This window comes from Schistocerca serialis, chromosome 3, assembly GCF_023864345.2.
Source record: "Schistocerca serialis cubense isolate TAMUIC-IGC-003099 chromosome 3, iqSchSeri2.2, whole genome shotgun sequence".
Taxonomy (NCBI): Eukaryota; Metazoa; Arthropoda; class Insecta; order Orthoptera; family Acrididae; genus Schistocerca; species Schistocerca serialis.
In genome coordinates, this window is record NC_064640.1 from 205,764,656 (window position 1) to 205,785,201 (window position 20,546).

Here is a 20,546-nt window from a genome sequence, read left to right on the forward strand (position 1 = left end):
GCTGTTTCTAATCCATCTAACAATAATCTTAATAATACTGTGTACAGCCTTATGTTGTTACTGCTATGTTGTGCTGTCAATTAATTTGTTTATCTGTTTTAAGTGAGTAATGAAGCAATTTTGGATGACTGTAGGTACTACCTATAATTTGGAGAAGACATTTTCTTGAGATATTTAGCATTTGCCACATATATGTCTCGCTTTTATCATCAGCATTGTACAGGGCAAAGCACGACGTGTGTAGTGGGTGGTCTATATGAGGAACGTGTAACCTCCACCGGATTAATGCTACTAATAAAGGAAAAAGTAATTATTGGTAACTTACATAATCAGTGTTAGTCTTACAAAATTTTGGTAATAGTAGTGATCTTTTGAAAGTACTTTCATGACTTAAACAGAATGAAAACTTTTAGTTTTCACCCCTCAAAGAATTTCATTTTACCTGTCAGAGGTCTTTACCCCGAGGTTGGGAATAACTGTTCTATACGGTGGTGCAGGTTAAGATTCGCAGTATCACATCCTTCAGCCATTCACTATGCTGTGACGTTGTTTGCGAGTAATCAATGAAAAAAAATTTAGGAAATCGTGTGATGCTCTACAGCTTTTAAAATAATAAAGCTAATCATACTGTTGCAGTAGTGTAACAGTTATTGTGCGATCTTCACGTGGAGATGGTTGTGGGTTAGAATCTCATCAGGTGCACTGAAACATTCTATGTTTAAATATTTATGTAAATTACTTTGATTTTTATTTTTATTCAGTTAACTGATTTAAATTTATTTTATTTCTATTCCTTTGTCACCTCATTTTAATCGGTGCATTAACTGTTTCAGTTGCTGTATAATTTCTTCCTATTATTGTTTTTGTGCTTGTGAATTTAATTATTATTATTTATCTATCATAACATTTAAACATTTGAAAATGCCGATTTATTGCTTAAAAACTAAAAGATAGTAATGAGGATAATGGGCAAGGGGTACTACATTAATAGTGTGTGGATAAGTTGAGAGTTCGGGTCTGATAGGAGGCTTGCTGGGTATTCCGTGCAATTGCGATGGCCACTGTGTCTGAATAGCTTAATGGTCAGAGCATCTGCCTAGTAAGCAGGAGACTGTTTCAAATCCCAGTCTGGCACAAATTTTCAACTTTCCGCATTGATTTCAATAAGTACTTGCTCACAGCCAAAGTCTGTAATTGCATTGTGCCTTAATCTATTCACATTAACTGTGCAGTGTTGTTGAAAATGTATTTTTCATCAGAAGATGCACAGGTCTCTGGATGACAATCGTCATATAAACGTCTGAAACGTAAATTCTTATTGCACTGTGCACAAAGTAACGGAGAGAAAGATGTAAATGAAGGACAGAATTGTAAGTAAAATAATATTGCAGCAAAATGGAAAATAAAAATAATGAATGCAATAACGTGGATGAGAATGTGATGATAAAACAGAAAAAAATTGTATCGAAATCTATAAATGACAAATAAATACGCATGCACAAAAATTCCAAAATGGAGAAAAAATAATGGGAAGGAAAATGAGCAATTCAGACAGTTAATACGCTGCTTAAAATGACATGACAAAGGAATAGAAATAAAAAGTTGCATTTAAACCAGTTAATTCACTAAAAATAATAAGTCATTTCAATAAAGTTTAAAAGAAAAAAATTTGAAGTACTTAATGAAATTAGAGCCCACAACCTCTACTGTGTGAGGACCACACGATAACCATTACTTACAGCAACAGTTTGATTAATGCTGCTGTTTCAAAGCTCTCTAGGATTTTTTTTTAAATTGCACACAAACCAGTGCCCTCCATGGTGAATGGCTGCAGGGTGTGATAACTTGAACCTTAACCTACAGCACTGTACAAATAGTTTCAAAAAGTCGATCCCACTGTTGTGGACCTCTCCTTGTAAGTTATCTTTTATACTCCTACAGTCACTCAATGGTGACATCTTCCCATTCAGCACAGTGTCATCAGCAAATAGCCCTGAGTTGCTGCTCACCTTGTTTGTCAGATCATTATATGTAGAGAGAAAAAGAGCAGTCCAACCATCGCACTCGTGACGGTACCCCTCTGTCTGATGAAGACTCGCTGTCAAGGACAACATACTGTGTTCTATTACTTAAAAAGTCTTCAAATTACTTGCATATCTGGGAACCTAAACCATATGCTTGGACTTTCACCAACAGTCTGTAGGGGGCATCATGCCAAATGCTTTCCAGAAGTCTAGGAATATGCAATCTCCTTTGGCTCTTCATCTATGGTTTACAAGGTATCGTGAAAAAAAGGGCATGCTGAGTTTCACATGAGCCTTGCTTTTCAAAACAATGCTGATTTGTAGACAGAAGCCTTTCCGTCTCAAGGAAATTTGTTATATTCAAACTCAAAATGAGTTAAAGATTTCTGCAGCTAACCAATGTTAAGGGCCAGCCGGTGTGGCCAAGCGGTTCTAGGCCCTTCAGTCTGGAACCGCGCAACCGCTACGGTCACAGGTTCGAATCCTGCCTCGGGCATGGATGTCTGTGATGTCCTTAGTTTAGTTAGGTTTAAGTAGTTCTAAGTTCCAGGGGACTGATAACCTCAGATGTTAAGTCCCATAGTGCTCAGAGCCATTTGAACCATTTTGAACCAATGTTAAGGGTATTGGTCTATAATTATGTTGGTCTGTTCTTTTACCTTTCTTTTTTTCCAGTTGCATGGGACTTTGCGTGCTGCGTGAGAGATTTACAATGAATGAAAGTCAAGTAAGGGGCCTTTGCCACAAAGTAAACGAGTTGGGATTTCATCTGGACCAGAATTGGGGTGACTAGTACAAATGTCTGATAATTAATTTCTTTGCCTAGGCCTGCTACTTGTGTTCAGATAACTTCATAGTAGAGTTCAATTTCAACCTGAATAAACACAATATTTTGGCATAACTCCAGTTTCAACTCCAGCTGTCCTTCTTTGCATCAAAAAATTTTTGTCCACAGCAGTTAACACTCCCCCTCCTATGGCATCTAATCTGCCTTTTCAGTATATGTTCCATGCCTTGCTAGATATTTCAGAGTTTTCTACTTCAGGTTTCAGGCAGTTCTCAGTTCCAAGTATAATTTGACCGAGATAACATTCCTGAAGGGCAGTAAGTTCAGGAACTTTATTAAAATTTTGACAGTAAAACGTCAAAGAATTTGTAATAATCGAAGTGTCTCTACTTTGTCTGTGATCTGATTTTTACTCTGAGTATCAACTGGTGAGCATTTATCATAGGATCTCAGATTACTGCCTAGCCTAAATAACCCCCGTGTGCACTCCACAGGTACGTTACTAGTTAAGTAGCTGCTTATTTTTTGCAGTGCACTTGTGACCTATCAGGAGTCCTACACCTCTCCACTCCATAATGCAGATCTAGAAATCTGCATCTGTCACTATCACAGAATCAATGGAGCCTCTGGTTGAAACCCCCCCCACTCGGTAAGAGGGGCCAGTGGTCTTCACCAGTTGCACCAGCCACCCGTAGGGGCTGAGGATGCCCTCGGAGACCAAGTAACTTGAAACATTGGTGCCGACTCAATCAGCAATTTGGAGATTACTGCAACCTCCATCATAGATAGCCACAGGGAGGGCTGCCTCAACACCTCGGATGAGGCCCTATGGTGAAGACACATAGTGCACATTGGAATTCTTTCTTGCCCGGATCGTTAGTTCCCTTAGCAGCTCCATAACATATCGAAGATTGGAGCTCCCAATAACTAGTAAACACCCCCCCCTCCCCCCCCCCTCCCCCCCCCCCCCATATGTGCCTACTCAGACACTGCCGAATGAGCAGCCACCTGCCCACTCACGGGGTGTGTGGGCCAGCCTGAATGGTCAGCCTCCGTATTAATTCTCCCCCTCGATTGGCACGATAGTGTAACAACCCCCCACTCGTCCTGCAGTGAACACGGATCCCCCACATCTGGTATGCTGGAAGGTGCCTGACAACAAAGCCTGTGCACGAAGCAAGCAACTCGTGAGGTGTCCCATGCAGCATGCCAGTTTCTCCACTGTTGCCCAACACCAAGGCAGCACTTGTAGATAATGGACTGTGTCCATAAGCATCTTCAGTTGTGCATGAACTCTTCCTGCATCTGTCCAAAGCACGAGCACACACTCTCCGTCCTGTTACTACTAACTTGAGAACTAAGCAATGAAAACAGAGAAGACGCTAAATACCTGAATCATTTCCTCTCTAGGGACGAAGTTTACCTCTGTATACCACCCACGATTTTGTTTTGCTTCACAAATTGAATTATCTCCAAGTTGAGAGGTGCAGCTGACAAGGAGAGTTAGCTGGAAAATCATACACTTGCAGAAAGAAAAAAAGGAGTGAAGTAAAAGTCATAACACAAAAAAGGGTTGTGTGACATCAACGAAAGTTATTACTGGGAGATGGTACCTACTAAAATTTTGCACCAGTTGCATGAGTGTGGTGCTAGTAGTGCCATTGTGTGGGTGCAAATCAGGTTTGCTTTAGATACATGCTGTAATGGTCACAAGTACTACCTGTGAGACTGGACATGGTGAGTCAACAAAGCCTTTAAAGCAAAAAGATGCCACTAACACCACCACACTGAGTTTATACATAGTCATGTAATAGGGCTAAGAGAAGCTGGATGTTCCTTCTGCAATATCTCAGAAAGACTTGGCAGGAATGTAGCCACAGTACATTATTGCTGGCAGCAGTGTTCATGGTGATGAAAGCTGGTTGTGCTTCAGTGCTAGTGATAGCCATGTGTTGGTTAGGAGGAGGCAACTTGTGGACGTGCAACCAACCTGTCCGGATGCTAGACGTAGTGGACCTACACCTGGAGTTATGTCTGGTGTGTGATTTCCTATGACAGCTAGAGTGCTCTCATGGTTATCTCGTGCAACGTGCCTGCAAATTTGTATATCAGTCTGGTGATTTGATGTGTTCTGCTGCCACTCATGAACAGCATTGCAGGGGGTGTTTTTCAGCAGTATAACAGTCACCCACATACCGCTGTTGTAACTCAGTGTATTCTACAGAACGTTGACATGTTGCATTGGGCTGCTTGATCACCAAATCTGTCTCCAGTCGAGCACATGTAAGACATCATTGGATGATAACTCCAGCATCATCTACAAACAGCATTAACCGTCCCTGTACTGACCAAGTGCAATGGGCATTGAGCTCCATCCCACAAACTGACATTCAGCACCCATACAGTACAATGCATGCACATTTGCATGCTTGCATTCAACATTCTGGTAGTTACACCAGTTATTAATGTATCAGCATTTCACATTTGCAGTGGCTTATCTTGTGCTTATGTTAACCTGTGATTTTGCAATGTTAATCAGTTAACTACATTACCCAGAAAAGTGTATTGTCAAAATCTCATTACTCTTTTTTTTTTCCCCATCAGTGTATTAACATTTCTGAGAAGTAAGGCTTCCTGTAGATGGAGCAGTATAATTGTGGAATAGTTCTGTAAATTTTGTTTACTCTTTTTGTGCTCTTCACTTACTTTCTCACTAACAAGAGTAAGTATCTGAGGGAACTAAATCGTAAAAGATTTTTATGGTTGTTTGTGGAATTGTATAAGACCTGTATTCAGAAAAACCTTTAAATTCGCTATATCACAGTCTTAAGAGATACTGGAACTTCACCAGCAATTACACACTTGCTATGATAAATCGTACTGCTTTGCAGTGTCTGAGAGTTTAACATTAAGTTTGTCTTAAATAAAAGGTGGTGGTGGTGGTGGTGGTGGTGGTGGTGGTGGTGGTGGTGGTGGTGGTGGTGGTGGTGGTGGTGATTATTTCATTGTTGACATGAAAAAGCTTGCTACTGCCAGTGATGATTTTTGTTTAATTTCACTTTAGCTATGTAGTGCGAAACTCAAGTTTTTGAGAATGCTTTTATTACCTTATGGCACATTAAATGTCATGTTACTGTGTGAGCTGCTCCATGTTTCTGGAAACTTTGCTATGATGTAAACATGCAAAAATTTTATCAGCTCTAATCCTTATTACCCTGCAAATACTGGAAAATGTGACAGAATAAAATGAGAAGTTTCAATAGCCATAAATTTTTGCTTGTTTGTACAACAGCGAAGTTTCCAGATAAGTTTCATGGTTCACAAACGGCAAGAATTTAATTAGTAGCACAATGTAATGGACAACACACTTAAAAATGTGCATTATCTATTGAAACACATTGTTTGCAAGATATATTAAATAAACATTGAAAGTGCCAGTAGCAAAAGAAAACCACTGTTTATAATTTTAGCTTCAAAATCTATAAAATAAATAAAATATCTTGTGTGCATCTCAAGGAAACTTCTGTGATGTCAGATCACATAACCTGTGTCACAGAGTGCATTTTGATCAGAAATTATTACTTAATTCCACACATTCTGGTAGTTTATCACAAACTTTGTCTTTTTGTATTTAGAAGTTGTGTACATTTGGTCACCAAATGAGCTACAAGTGTAAACATTTATCACCCTGATTATTATGCACCTATTTGATGTGGTATTGTCTTCATACAGACATTTGCTAAATGTGTGAGTTCACTAGAATGTAGTATGGCATTATTGACCCAAAAACCTACTTATCCACCTAAAGGATCAGTTACAAAAATAAAAACACTACTGTGACCTATTTGAAAATGGAGTGGGTAGGTGGGTTGTGGATAGAACTCTCTCATGTTAGAAATGTTGTCAGAATTTTTAATTGTCAGATTTCTTTACTGAAAAGTGAACTTTCTGTGAAGTTTGGAGTTTCATTACAAACAAATTTCATGTATAAAACTACCTGGCAGATTAAAACTGTGTGCCCGACCGAGACTCGAACTCGAACCCGAGTTCGAGTCTCGGTTGGGCGCACAGTTTTAATCTGCCAGGAAGTTTCATATCAGCGCACACTCCGCTGCAGAGTGAAAATCTCATTCTAAATTTCATGTATGTTGTTCTTATGTAAATGCAATGTGGCCTATGGAAATATTTGGTGAATGTGGAATTACTTAAAGCTGGATTCTTTACTACTATTTGCGCACACACAGTAAAACCTTATAAATATTATTCTTTTTCCATCCTTATGTGAAGAAAGATTTATTCATTTTCATGGTTATTCATGGAATATGTATGACTCTATACATTGAATATTTAATAATCTGGAGAAATTGTGTGCAGTAGTGAAGACGGACCTATTTTTAATTCCAAAAGAAATTTGAACCCATTCAATTTCTTTGATAAGATTATCTTCTTCTGTTTTTGATGCCTTTGTACTTGTGGCTTTTGTTTCTTACAAAATTACATTACAGGTGTTCATATAGGTTAATAATGTAAACACTGTGTTACTGTTTAAAATATTACAGGGACCAATTAAAGATGTAACAGAAGGTGATGCAAAATACCTTGCGCCTGAATTGTTACTTAATAACTGTCCTGTAACAAAGGCCGCCGACATATTCAGCTTAGGAATATGTTTCCTCGAGTTGTCATGCAATATATTGCTACCATCACAAGGCGACTTATGGCATGAGCTCAGAGAAGGCATATTTCCTGTCGAAGAAGCTAAACGTTAGTACTCAGAATTTTAAATCTCTAATTTAAGTTCTCCTGTAGTGTCTCGGATTCATTTTTAATGTTACTCGTGTACATTTTGTCCAAAAGTTGTGTGTATATTGTTGTGTATTTCAATTAGAAACATACAAAGCGTGTACATTTTTAATTTTTTCCCACAGATTTGACTGCTGAATTCTATTGCCTAATAAAATCAATGATGCATCCAAATTTCAAAGAGCGTCCTAGTGTGAATGATATTTTGCATGCACCCAGCCTGAGGAAGTTGTACGAGATGAAGACACCACGTCCAACAGTGAGTGCAGTAAGTGGCTTCCTTTCACATGCTATGGTTGCTTTCAGCAAATTCTCCCTTACCCCTCTGCTTTGACCACAGTCATACATAACCTATTTTATGCTGTAAAACAGTCCTGTTATTTATTTTATAGCTGTAAAACTATAATTATTTTCAACAAGATTACAATTCCAGGCGTGTGACCCCATCATTATATTATATAGACAAATATTTTGAACACAGTTGCAAATCGCCTTCATTAGAGTGATATATTCACTCAGTACTAACGAAATACACAACTCTGATGAAGTTGCTAGCTACAGTGACAAAATACGAGTTTACATAACAAGGAAAGTTTTGTTGGAGAGGATACTGGTTATAAAAACGTATTCTCACATATATAGATATTTTACTATGAAAATTTAGAAGTCGGTATTAACTTTCACTGTGGAAAAGACTTACAAATGCAATCCCATACTCACCCCATCTTTCTTACTCTTCCCCAGAACCTTGCCAAACTCCTTTGAGGAAATGGGACATAGCTATTGCTTTACTTTCTTCTTCTAACATCTTCTCTCCCCCCACTCTGTCCCCCAAGTTCAACCCCCCTCCCACGTTACCCCTCCACGTGCCACCCACCACGTCTCCCCCCCCCCCCATGCCACCCACCACGCCCCCCCCCCCCCCCACGTTTCACCCCCGCACACGTTTCACGCCCCCCCACACGTTTCCCGCCCCCCCCCTCCCCACACGTTTCCCGCCCCCCCCCCCTCCCCACACGTTTCCCGCCCCCCCTCCCCACACGTTTCCCGCCCCCCCCCTCCCCACACGTTTCCCGCCCCCCCCCCTCCCCACACGTTTCCCGCCCCCCCCCCCCCCCCTCCCCACACGTTTCCCGCCCCCCCCCTCCCCACACGTTTCCCGCCCCCCCCCCCTCCCCACACGTTTCCCGCCCCCCCCCCTCCCCACACGTTTCCCGCCCCCCCCCCCCTCCCCACACGTTTCCCGCCCCCCCCCTCCCCACACGTTTCCCGCCCCCCCCTCCCCACACGTTTCCCGCCCCCCCCCCCTCCCCACACGTTTCCCGCCCCCCCCCCCTCCCCACACGTTTCCCGCCCCCCCCCTCCCCACACGTTTCCCGCCCCCCCCCCTCCCCACACGTTTCCCGCCCCCCCCCCCTCCCGACACGTTTCCCGCCCCCGCCCACACACGTTTCCCGCCCCCGCCCACACACGTTTCCCGCCCCCGCCCACACACGTTTCCCGCCCCCGCCCACACACGTTTCCCGCCCCCGCCCACACACGTTTCCCGCCCCCGCCCACACACGTTTCCCGCCCCCGCCCACACACGTTTCCCGCCCCCGCCCACACACGTTTCCCGCCCCCGCCCACACACGTTTCCCGCCCCCGCCCACACACGTTTCCCGCCCCCGCCCACACACGTTTCCCGCCCCCGCCCACACACGTTTCCCGCCCCCGCCCACACACGTTTCCCGCCCCCGCCCACACACGTTTCCCGCTCCCCCCCTCCCCCCACACGTTTCCCGCTCCCCCCCCTCCCCCCACACGTTTCCCGCTCCCCCCCTCCCCCCACACGTTTCTCGCTCCCCCCCTCCCCCCACACGTTTCCCGCTCCCCCCCTCCCCCCCACACGTTTACCGCTCCCCCCCTCCCCCCCCACACGTTTACCGCTCCCCCCTCCCCCCCCACACGTTTACCGCTCCCCCCCTCCCCCCCCCACACGTTTACCGCTCCCCCCTCCCCCCCCACACGTTTACCGCTCCCCCCTCCCCCCCCCACACGTTTACCGCTCCCCCCTCCCCCCCCACACGTTTACCGCTCCCCCCTCCCCCCCCACACGTTTACCGCTCCCCCCTCCCCCCCCACACGTTTACCGCTCCCCCCTCCCCCCCCACACGTTTACCGCTCCCCCCCTCCCCCCCCCACACGTTTACCACTCCCCCCTCCCCCCCACACGTTTACCGCTCCCCCCTCCCCCCCCACACGTTTCCTGCCACGACTTCCATTATAAAGCCATCCTGAAATGGGTGTCTACTTGGAAAGTTGTGTATTGGAAATTGCTAGGAAACAGGGAAAACAGAAAGGTTGGGGTGGAAGGCATGGTTATGATCATAATGAAAATGAAGTGGAGGCTGGCGGGACAGCTCCGCAAGAGGATGATAAATTGACCTAGGAAGATATTTGTTGAACTTGGAGGTAAGAAAAGACGTGGACTATGACCTAATGAAAATTATGAGTAGATGACACTAGAATATTACCTGCCAAAATTGAAGTTACATCATCCTCATTGTTCACAGAGAGTGTTCAACTTCACATGTTGGAAAAGGTTAATATATTAGTAAACTGCAGGAGCATCCAAGGAAAGGTCCCAGAATTACTATTGCTTATTGAATGTTATACTGTCCAAATAGTATTAGGAACACAAAGTACGTTGAAACTATGAGTGAGTAGCAACAAACTCATAAGTTCAGATTGGAATATTTATTGTAAGGATAGATTGTCAGTGGTGGCAGCATATTTATTGCTGTAAAGAACTCGATAATATGTAGCGAGGTTATCACATATTGTGAATGTGAAATAATATGGGTGAAACTAAGCATCAAAGGTTGGTCAAAAATGGTAATTGGATGCTTCTATATATGGCCTGGGTCAGGAGCTGTAGTGGTGAGCTCTTCAGAAAGAACTTCCAGAGTATCATTAATAATTGCAGTTGAGAAGGGGGTAGGGTGGGGGAGAGTCTTGCTATCAAAACTGGTGCCAGAGACAGGGGTTCAAGGGATATGGTTCTGAATGTCTTGTCTGAAAATTATTTTGAGCATATAGAGAACCAACTTGTGAAGGTGACGTCTTGGACCTCATAACTACAGACAGACCTGAACTTATCAAATCAGTTGACATAGAGGAAGCTATTGGTGATATTAATGCTGTGATAATAACTATGACTATAGGTTTTACAAGGAATGTTAAGAAAGGTAGGAAAATATTTTTGCTTAGCAAGTGTGACAGAATAAAAATTGAAAAGTGTCTGAGTAGTCAGTATCAGATATTCTCTAATGAGTATGAAGTGGAGCACAAGTGGAAAAAGTTCAAAAGCACCACTCAGCTTGTCATAGTTAGGTGTGTTCTGAGCAGTGGGGAAAGACCCACTGTGGTTTAATAGCTGTGTTAGAAAATGCTACATAAACAAAGAGAGCTTCATCACAGATTCAAGAGAAGTCAAAACCTTACTGATAAACAAAAGCTAAATGAAGTGAAAATGAGCATTTGGAGAGCAATGTGAGAAGCATTCAGTGACTTTGAAAGTTCAGTTTGAAGATAAAATTTTGTCAACAGATCTGAGTAAAAGCCCTACGAGGTTTTCGTCTTCTGTAAAATCATGAAGTGGTTTGAAACCCACTCAATGACCATACTGGCTCCGATCCAGAAGATAACAGAGAGAAAGCCAAACTACTGAATTTGCTCTTCCTAAATTGTTTCACTGCGGAAGATCATAATGCAGTTCTTCCTGGAATAGAAAACTAACTTCGATCACTTAGTAGTGGAAAGGCATCAGGACTGGATGCAATACTTATTGGATACTACAAAGGTTATCAAGAGAACTTGCTCCCCTTTTAGCTGTTGAAGAAACCTTTATCCAGTGGTGAGTACCAATGTGGTGATGACAGTGACACTGACACTGAATATATTTATGTATTTGCAGAAGGCAAAATTGTTAGTGCTGCTGATACAAGCACTTACAGTTCTAACCTTAGTTTTTGAAACTTATTTTTTCCTTCTTCAGGGAGGGAAGATGGATTAGTTGGAAAGTTAAAGTAGGTAACTCAGTGTTTCCATTGTAAAACCTGCCCCAAGCTAGGGATGGGAACAACAAAGCAGTTAAAACCAATATCAATGTTTTAGTTCTGAATAACAGGTGTTTTTCAGCATTTCTTTGTTTTTTATTAATAACTGTGGAAAAAACCAGCATAGCAATTTGCCATAGTGGCAGTGCTAAGATTTTTAATTTTAAAATACTTTTTTTAGAATTGTAGTCGAAGCCTGACAGAGGAACAAAAATTAAATGAAGCCAAAATTAGGAGAATTTTGTATAAATCATTCAACCAATTCAAAAGTAAAATTCTGTCTACCGACTTGTCAGGAAATCCTAAGAAGTTTGTCTTATGTTAAATTAGTAAATGGATAGAAACTCTCTGTGAGCTGTGACCATAGTGATAGTGGAACAGAGGCTGTCACAGAAAAGGGTGAAATACTAAATGCCTTTTTCCAAAACTGTCTCACAGTGGAAGATCACACTGTAGTGCCTCTTAAATGGCTCATATCAAAATAAGTGACCATGGGAGAGAAAAAAAAAAAACTGAAATCACTCAACAGAGGGAAGGACAATGGACCTGACAAAATACCGGTACAGTTCTACATAGAGTATGCAAAAGAATTTTCCCCTCTTCTTGAAGCAGTGTATTGTACGTAGGTCTTTGGAGGAGGAAAGTGTTCCTGTTGATTAAAAAATAGCACAGGTCATTGGGGTTTCAAGAAGGGTCAATGAACAAACCCATAACTATTGCCCTACATCTCTAATGTTGCTCAGTTGTAAAATTTTGGAAGCTGTTTTATGCTCATGTATTATGACATTTCTGGAGGCTGAAAATCTCCACTGTAGGAGCCAACATGTGTTCCCAAAAACAACAGTCTTGTAAAAGCCAGCTCTGCCTGTCAGCCCATGAGACCCAGAAATGAGTAGACAGGTGCCCAAGCTTGTGCTGTGTTCCTTTGATAGTTCCACACTCCCGCCTAGTGCACAAACTATGTGCATACGACATATGGGACCAGCTGTGTGATTGGACTGAAGAGTCTCTAGCAAGCAGGACACAGCCTGTCATTCTGAACAGAGAGAAGTCTTCAGACACAAAAGTAGCTCCAGATGTGCCACAGTAGAGGGTAATAACAGTGGGTAATGACAGTGGCATGTAAAGTGCCCTCCCCCACACACCGTTGGGTGGCTTGCGGAGTATAAATGTAGATGTAAAATAGGACCATTACTTTTCACAGTTCATATAACTGACGTAGTAGGTAATGTCAGAAGTTCCATGAGGCTTTTCGATGATGCTGCTAGTGTATACAGAGAAATTGCAATTGTACCAAATTGTTGCAAAATGTAGGAAGTCCTGCAGAGGATCGATGTTTGTTGCAGGTAATCGCAATTGACAGTGGTACACAAAATACTGTCTACCACATACTGCAAAGTTACTTATAGTGTATAGATATAGATGTTATATTTGCTTGTCAATAAACAAATGTAGCATACTTTGAATAAAGTTCCAAGAGCATCGCTGTACTCGCATGTGGGAGGACAATGGTTCAAACCCACAGCCGGCAATCCTGATATAGGTTTTCTGTGATTTCCCTAAATCACTTTAGGCAAATGCCTTACGGTTTCTTTGAAAGGCCATGGCCCCTTTCCTTCCCCATCCTTTACTTATCCAAGCTTGGGCTCTGCCTCTAATGACCTTGTCAATGGGATGTTAAACACGAATCTCCTCCTCCTCCTCCTACTCCTATTCCTACTCCTACTCCTACTCCTACTCAGAGCGTACATTCCTAGCAGAGTCAACAAATACATTGTTTCCTCCTCTGTATATTTTGCAAAAAGACCATGAAGATAAAATTAGAGAGATTCGAGCCAACATGATGGCTTACAGGGAATCATTCATCCCGCGGATTATTTGCATCTGGAACAGGAAAGAGGGGAAGGGACAGTGGTACACAAAATACTGTCCGCGACATACTGCAAAGTTACTTATAGTGTATAGATATATATATATATGTTATATTTGTTTGTAAAGTCTCCATTGCTTTGAAATATTAGATTATTATAGAAATTGGGAAGAAAAATCAACTCTATTTTAATGATGACGCCTACAGTTTCAAATTAGCGATAAACACATGACATAAGAATTGGTACAAACACTCCAGAGAAAATGTTGTACATATGATAAAAATATACAGACTGAAGCAACGAATGAAAATATGTACCGAGGTCGGAATTTGAACCCAGATGCTCACTATGCAGTTGTGCTAAACACGCCACCACCCTTGCTCATTGGTTTTGCATAGTTGCTCTAACTGCTCTGGCACACTTCCCTCATCAACCCAAATTCCATTCATGCCTCAGTCCTCTTGATGTTTCTCCTAAACTCGCATAGCATTGCAGAGGCTCTTCAACTGTACTGTAATAGCCCCTCAGCATCGAATGAAACAGGGTGTCTTACCTGAAACCCAGGCATAGGTGCTTTCAGTCAAATGAAACTATATGGTTCCAGTGTCAATAAAATATCTGGGCTGTTGACTGCATTGTCAATATATAAAATTGTCAGTTTTGGCCACTATAATAAGTTAGAATTATATTAATACCTTCAGCTGCTCACGAGCGTTGATATATACCAACGGGGACAGGGGAAAATATGTGCCCCAACCGGGACTCGAACCCGGGATCTCCTGCTTACATGGAAGACGCTCTATCCACCTGAGCCACCGATGGCACAGAGGCTAGTGCGACTGTGCCCTCGGTGGCTCAGGGGGATAGAGCATCTTCCATGTAAGCAGGAGATCCTGGGTTCAAGTCCCGGTCGGGGCACACATTTTCACCTGTCCCCATTGATATATATCAACACCCGTGAGCAGCTGACAGTATTAATATAATTCTAATTTCATTCTAGACGGCTGCAGATCATATCCATATCACTATAACAAGTGGTCTTCTTCAGTCAGGGCTGTGCTGTGCTGACTGTCAGCAGAATGATACCATCACTAGTGAAACGAGGGACTTAGGGAAAGCAGGAAAAGTTGCGAACGGGGCCTATTCAGTTACCATTGGTTGCACGGTAAACACGTACACTTAAGGCAATAATTTTTTAAAAACAATCTTTTTTTTAAAAAAAAAAAATTGACTATAACACAAGCTACACTGACGGCTGAAGGCCTTAAGAAGAATTCAAATTGTTGGCTGAAGGCCATAAGCAATAGGAATGATTTAAACAAAATATTATTTTTAAACAATTGACACAATCAGACCAAATAAAGAAGGGAGTGATCCACAGACAGTGCTCCAAGGATCGACCTGAGAAAAGTCCCTACAGCTGCGTAAGCAGTGAGACAGGTAACCAAGCATTATGGTCTCGTAACAGGATGGCAACTCAAACTAGGGACAGTGTAAACGCCGACCAACCCTCTTGCGAAATCCACATAACATCTGATAACCAGTAGAACCATGGAATAATTCAGGTGGGGCTGAAGTGACAGAGCACTGCGTCTGCAGAATCCGGCTTTTGAAACATCGAAAGGCAGAGGGAACCCCTCCACCAATGCAGTACGCAGACAGCGTTAAAATAACTGCTCATTCAAACACACTAGATACACACGGATCCGCGAAAACAATTCCACCAACAACTCAAACAATACTAAAACCAATTGCTTTGCACCAACAAGCACGAACCACAAGTCGACACAAACACAGAGGGCCCAGAAGTGGTCGGAAGACCAAATACAAGTCTTGCAACAAGCTGGCCGACCGAACGAACGAACCACCAACCAACGGTCGTCCGTGTTCAAGTCAGGCAAAGGAAAGGTGCTAGAATCCAGACCTCGACGTGGTCATGCACTCTCGCGACCACATCCTTCCATCGGGCAGTGTATGTATCGCCAGCTGTCCCGGTGAGTACTGGTGCTGTCTGACCTCATTGCTGCTCCGTCCCAACTCAGCTCAATTCACACACACCACAACCCGGAAATACTAGAGGTTGCTCCAAAGATAGTACCACAGTATTCGCTATCGATAAACGCTGCTGCTGCCACTCACGGACAGACAAAATGAGCAAACATAGTGTCGCCAGTGAACGCACTAAGAAAATGAGAGGTCACAATCTGAATACACGACGCTAACCTGTCAACGGCACAAACGCGAGCTGGATCAGGGCTCAACCTCCCCCCTCAAATAGCAACGCGGGGGTCACATCCTAAAATGAAATCGAAACTTCCTGGCAGATTAAAACTGTGTGCCGGACTGAGACTCAAACTCGGACATTTGCCTTGCGCGGGCAAGTGCTCTACCAACTGAGCTACCCAAGCACGACTCACGCCCTGTCCTCACAGCTGTACTTGTGCCAGTACCTTGTCTCCTACCTTCCAAACTTTACAGAAGATTTGCAGGAGAGCTTCTGCATTTATGAAGTGTGCTACCTGCACTTACTGTGCTGCTGTACTTCATAGGACAGAGGTAACAATAACACTTGATGCGCAGTGCGAGAACAATCCCTTTGTAATGTAAAGATTGACTCACTCAATATGTGGAATGAAGATCTATCTTCTGCCATAGACTGAGTTATACAGTGGAGCTGTACTGCTCAATGGGACAATTCATGGAGCATCTTTGGTGTGAGGACTGAATGTGAAGAAGGTAGTATTGCTACATCTTTAAACACAGATTTCATGTTTGGAAAAATTGAAATGACTACATTTGACAGATACCACCATCTATATAGTATGCTTGTGAGATAATAAGTAAAAAAGTTACTCATAAGTTTAACTAGATACAGATTCATATTAGGATACTTTTTTTTTGCCCATAAAGTTCAGCAGTTCTGTGTGGTAGATGTCAATTGGGACCAGCTGATCCATCATTCCTGTCTGTTGCAGCCATGACTTGTTGACCCTTTGACGCAACGGTCTCCAAGCCAGCCTGGTGACAGGGTCAGTCGCAGCGTTGTTCCGGTGGGAAGCTCCCAATTGTGGCAATGTGCTCATCTGCTCCCACCCCCTCCATGCTATCTGCCATCCTACTTTCAACAGTGAAATAGGAGGTTAGCAGGGCTAATCCCTGCGCTTACCACTACAGAGTCGATGGAAGTTGAACCAGTGCCCTCTTTTCTGTGCTTGCCAGTGGCAGTCTCTTCACCCCCACCATTGCTGTTGGACATACTGTTACCCCAGCCTCCCCAATCTTACGCCCCTGTGGCAGAGCCAACTGTGTCGTCATCCTCTCCTTCAGTGGTCAATCCACAATCTGACACCCTCTCCAGTCTTGCGATGGAGGTCGTGACACAAACCCGGACATTTTCTTCTAGACATCTATCACATGTTGTTGTTTCCTCTGAGCTCAATGTCTACATGGTGTTTGGACACACTGCTCCTCTTTAGATTGACTTGCACATCAAATTTTGTTCTTTCTTTTGGGCTATAGCTCCTGGCTTGTTATTGGGCCGCCATCAGTTCAAATAGTTTACATTCGTACTGACACTGACAATTCATGGCATTTTCATTTCTTGTATGACTGCTATATTTTATTGGTACATAGTGTAATCTTATATTGTAATGCACAGCTATGTATGGAGACACATTTATTGTAAATAGTTAGGATAATTAATGACTTGAGAACAAAAAAACAATTAAAGAAAATTTACTAGAGGTGCTCTGGGACAAATTTTATAAGAAATGAGATGTCGTGTTGTATTTAATACATTCCATTATAAGTTCCTGCTATTTGGCAAGGTCTTTCGCAGTAAAGGTATTAAAGAGCACGCAAAAAAAAAGTAAAAGTTAATGGATCACATGGGAGATTAGTGTGTACTGTGAACAGATGGGGAATATGGTTTATGTTAGCAAGAATGAGTCAAGTTCTGCTCTAATGTCATACTATAAAGATTTCTGACTTTGTGTCAGAAATTTGTGTTTGTGGTAAACGTATTAAATCTAAATGGCATAAAGCAAGGAACAGGACAATAGGCCACAGACATGATAGAATTATTATTGATCTTGGCTGAAAATTTGTAAATGGTCATCTATTGGGAGTGGGTATTTTAATATTGACTTCCCAAAATATGTTAAATACTATTGTAATACTAAAGTAACTCAAACAAAGTGTGTAGACATGCCCTACTATAATAAAAGCTATTGTAGCTTTTTACAATAAAATGAAAAATCTATAGCTACAACTGAATTCTGGGTCATTCCATGTGAAATGTCCTAGGGCTCCCAGTTGAACCATCTTCAATTTTGATGAATTTTGTACAGTATGTACCTGAGGGGCCCTACATGAACTTATGCCAAGTTCCAGGCTCGCCTGTAACTTGGTTGAGGTGCTAGAGCCACTTTTGTGAAGACAACTTTTACCGAGACTAAAAAGTTGCGAAGAAATTTGCAAGTTTGACATTCCACTTTTCCTAGTGTAAAAGAGCTAGACTCTTGCTTCTGAGTATAGTAGTAATACTTTTTTGTGCTCTACACACAAATGACGGAAGTAGAGTTCAGAAAGCAATGCATTTGGCATAATCTCAGTTCAAAGTGGGCAGCAAATCATGACGCGAGAAATTTGTCCCATACCTTAACAAGGTACAAGTAGTAGAGAAAGTACGCTATGGACCTGCTCTTTCGCCGTACTCCTGTCTGTCTGGATGTTTAGTATGTCACAAATTTGCGCCTGGCTTGTGTGTTTAATTACTGTGCTACCATCCTGTAAATTTGCTACAAAACATGAATGTATCAAAATATACCCGTGTTCAAAGTCATGTGTCTCAGGGCACATACTTCATTACATTCATTAACACCATTCAACAGAGCGCATTTCATTCTACTAGGTCCACAACTTTGATTCCGCCATTTTTTCTTGAAACTTGGGGGCTTCATTGTGAAAAAATTATTATTCCTAGTATTGCCCATCGCTGGCCACTACATTCTCCCATCTTTCGTATAGCATACGAATCCCCTGGCAGAAGAATTGGACGTCTTTTGTGGGGATCCATGAATCGATTCAATTTTGCACTTCATATAATTGGAAGTGCTGGTCATCCAGACTGTACACCACTGACTGAAAAAGGTGTTAGTCAAAGGCGGAGAATGTGGCGCGAGGGATAGGACTTCTCATTTCAACATTTCCATATATATTTTGATAGGTTTTGTGATATGGAGTTGAGCACTGACATCCTGCAAAATTACCTTTACATGTCTATTGCTGTATTGTGGCCGTTTATGTTTCAGTGCTGGGCTCTAATGCATCAATTGCTTTTGATAATGATGTCCTGTGACACTCTTTGTCTGTTTCAGTAGCTACGAAAACATTCTGTCTTCCACCACCATGCCGGTCTTAGACATCAAAATCACCATTCTTAAGGCATTGAAAACATTCTCTGCACATTCTTCCACTAATACTTCCCTCACCATTGGTCTTACCCAGCATTTTAAAAGCCTCAGCTGCAGATTTCTTCATGTTAAAGCAGAAAATTAAATCTTCCCACAAATGACGAGATATGGTTTCGTAAGTTGACGAACTTAATCGAGAATAACCGTATGGTGCAATCACAAATCGACTAATATTTTTATGGCATTATGTTTACAGATGCCTAAGCTTATTCTTTTACACCTATGACCAAACACCCAAACGCCACTTGCTGCTACTGCCACCTATTGCAAAATGACTGAAGCAAAGTTGTAGACCTAATATTAGAAAAATTTATTTTCATTTCGGCGTCCCTTTGGGTAAGGTGCAAAAATTGCAACTAAACTGTTGAATTTTTTTGTAATTTGAGAAAAATCCTTGCATTGGTCCATGGTGCATATGCCACTACCAGTCTCAGTGACTGGTAGCCCCACCGCCAAGGGGTCACACCCGATAGCCATGCCACGGGTGGGTTCTTTACTGCAGGTTCCCAAGCCTGAATGTGGGCATCCAACAGGTTCCCAATCCTTTTTTGGATCTCTTTGTGGTTTCCAAGCCATAATGCAGAATTCTTCAGTTGTTAAATGCTTTAAATCTGTTGCTGATGTCCAAAACTATTGCTTCGGGCAAACTGTATTGCCGCCCCATCATTGAAGCAGTTGGAATTGGCATGACTGCAGTTATCTGTTGTTCTGGAATCCAGCATATCTCTTATCTAGCTAACCAGTGAAATGATTGAGCAGCTCCATGAGGATGCATGAAATTAATTGAGGCATCGTTTTCTTCAAATGAAAGTTCACAGATATTTTCTATCCACCCAGGCTGTAGGTCAGTAATGGCAACATGTTTAGTAGCATATCAGTTAACATTTGCTATGAAGGACACTGTATCATTTGATACTCTATGAATCTGAAGTTGCTTTTCATCAGTTGGCACAAAATGGTGATGGTCTCTTGTACTAGGCACTGTACATCCATCCTCAGAATGTTTTTCTTGATTAATTTTTGTATATTCAATAATTTATTTTTTAATAAAGATAAATTCATGCCATACACATTTTTTTGGCAACATTCAAACAGGTCAGTTGGTGTTAAGATTTGGTTGTCAGTTGGACGCTGAAGGCTAGCTTTTGCAGCTAAACGCTTAACTGTGCCCCAATTCTGTCACATGGTGATTTCCCATGGCTTGTTCCGAAAAAATTCCATTCTGCAGTAATGCTAAAATCTTTATGATGGCAAAGATTTAGGAAGCTCTTAAAATTTTTGTACTGTGCGGCAGAACCGTAACTAAAATAATGAATATGCTTAATTTCTTTAAAAATGCACTTCAGGAATTTGATCAGTTATGTTAAAACACATGCACTGCAACTGTTTCATGTCAGAAGCAATCACTGATCATGTGGTAGCTGACGCTTTTTAGTTCATCATCATCTTTGTAGTAAATGACAAGTGGATGTATTGTAGCTTTACTA

The 20,546-nt window shown here is 42.1% G+C and overlaps 1 protein-coding gene across 5 annotated transcripts in view; it reads left to right on the top strand.

The window, feature by feature from the left end:
- Nucleotides 1-20,546, top strand: part of LOC126469922 (membrane-associated tyrosine- and threonine-specific cdc2-inhibitory kinase) — a 177,821-nt gene that overhangs the window by 99,164 nt on the left and 58,111 nt on the right. For 3 of the 5 annotated variants that reach the window (XM_050097315.1, XM_050097318.1, XM_050097317.1), the window contains 2 exons: nt 7,371-7,575; nt 7,740-7,882. In XM_050097315.1, the coding sequence (XP_049953272.1) occupies nt 7,371-7,575; nt 7,740-7,882 (348 nt within the window). The remainder of the gene's footprint in view (nt 1-7,370; nt 7,576-7,739; nt 7,883-20,546) is intronic. The other 2 variants (XM_050097316.1, XM_050097319.1) reach the window with 1 other exon arrangement.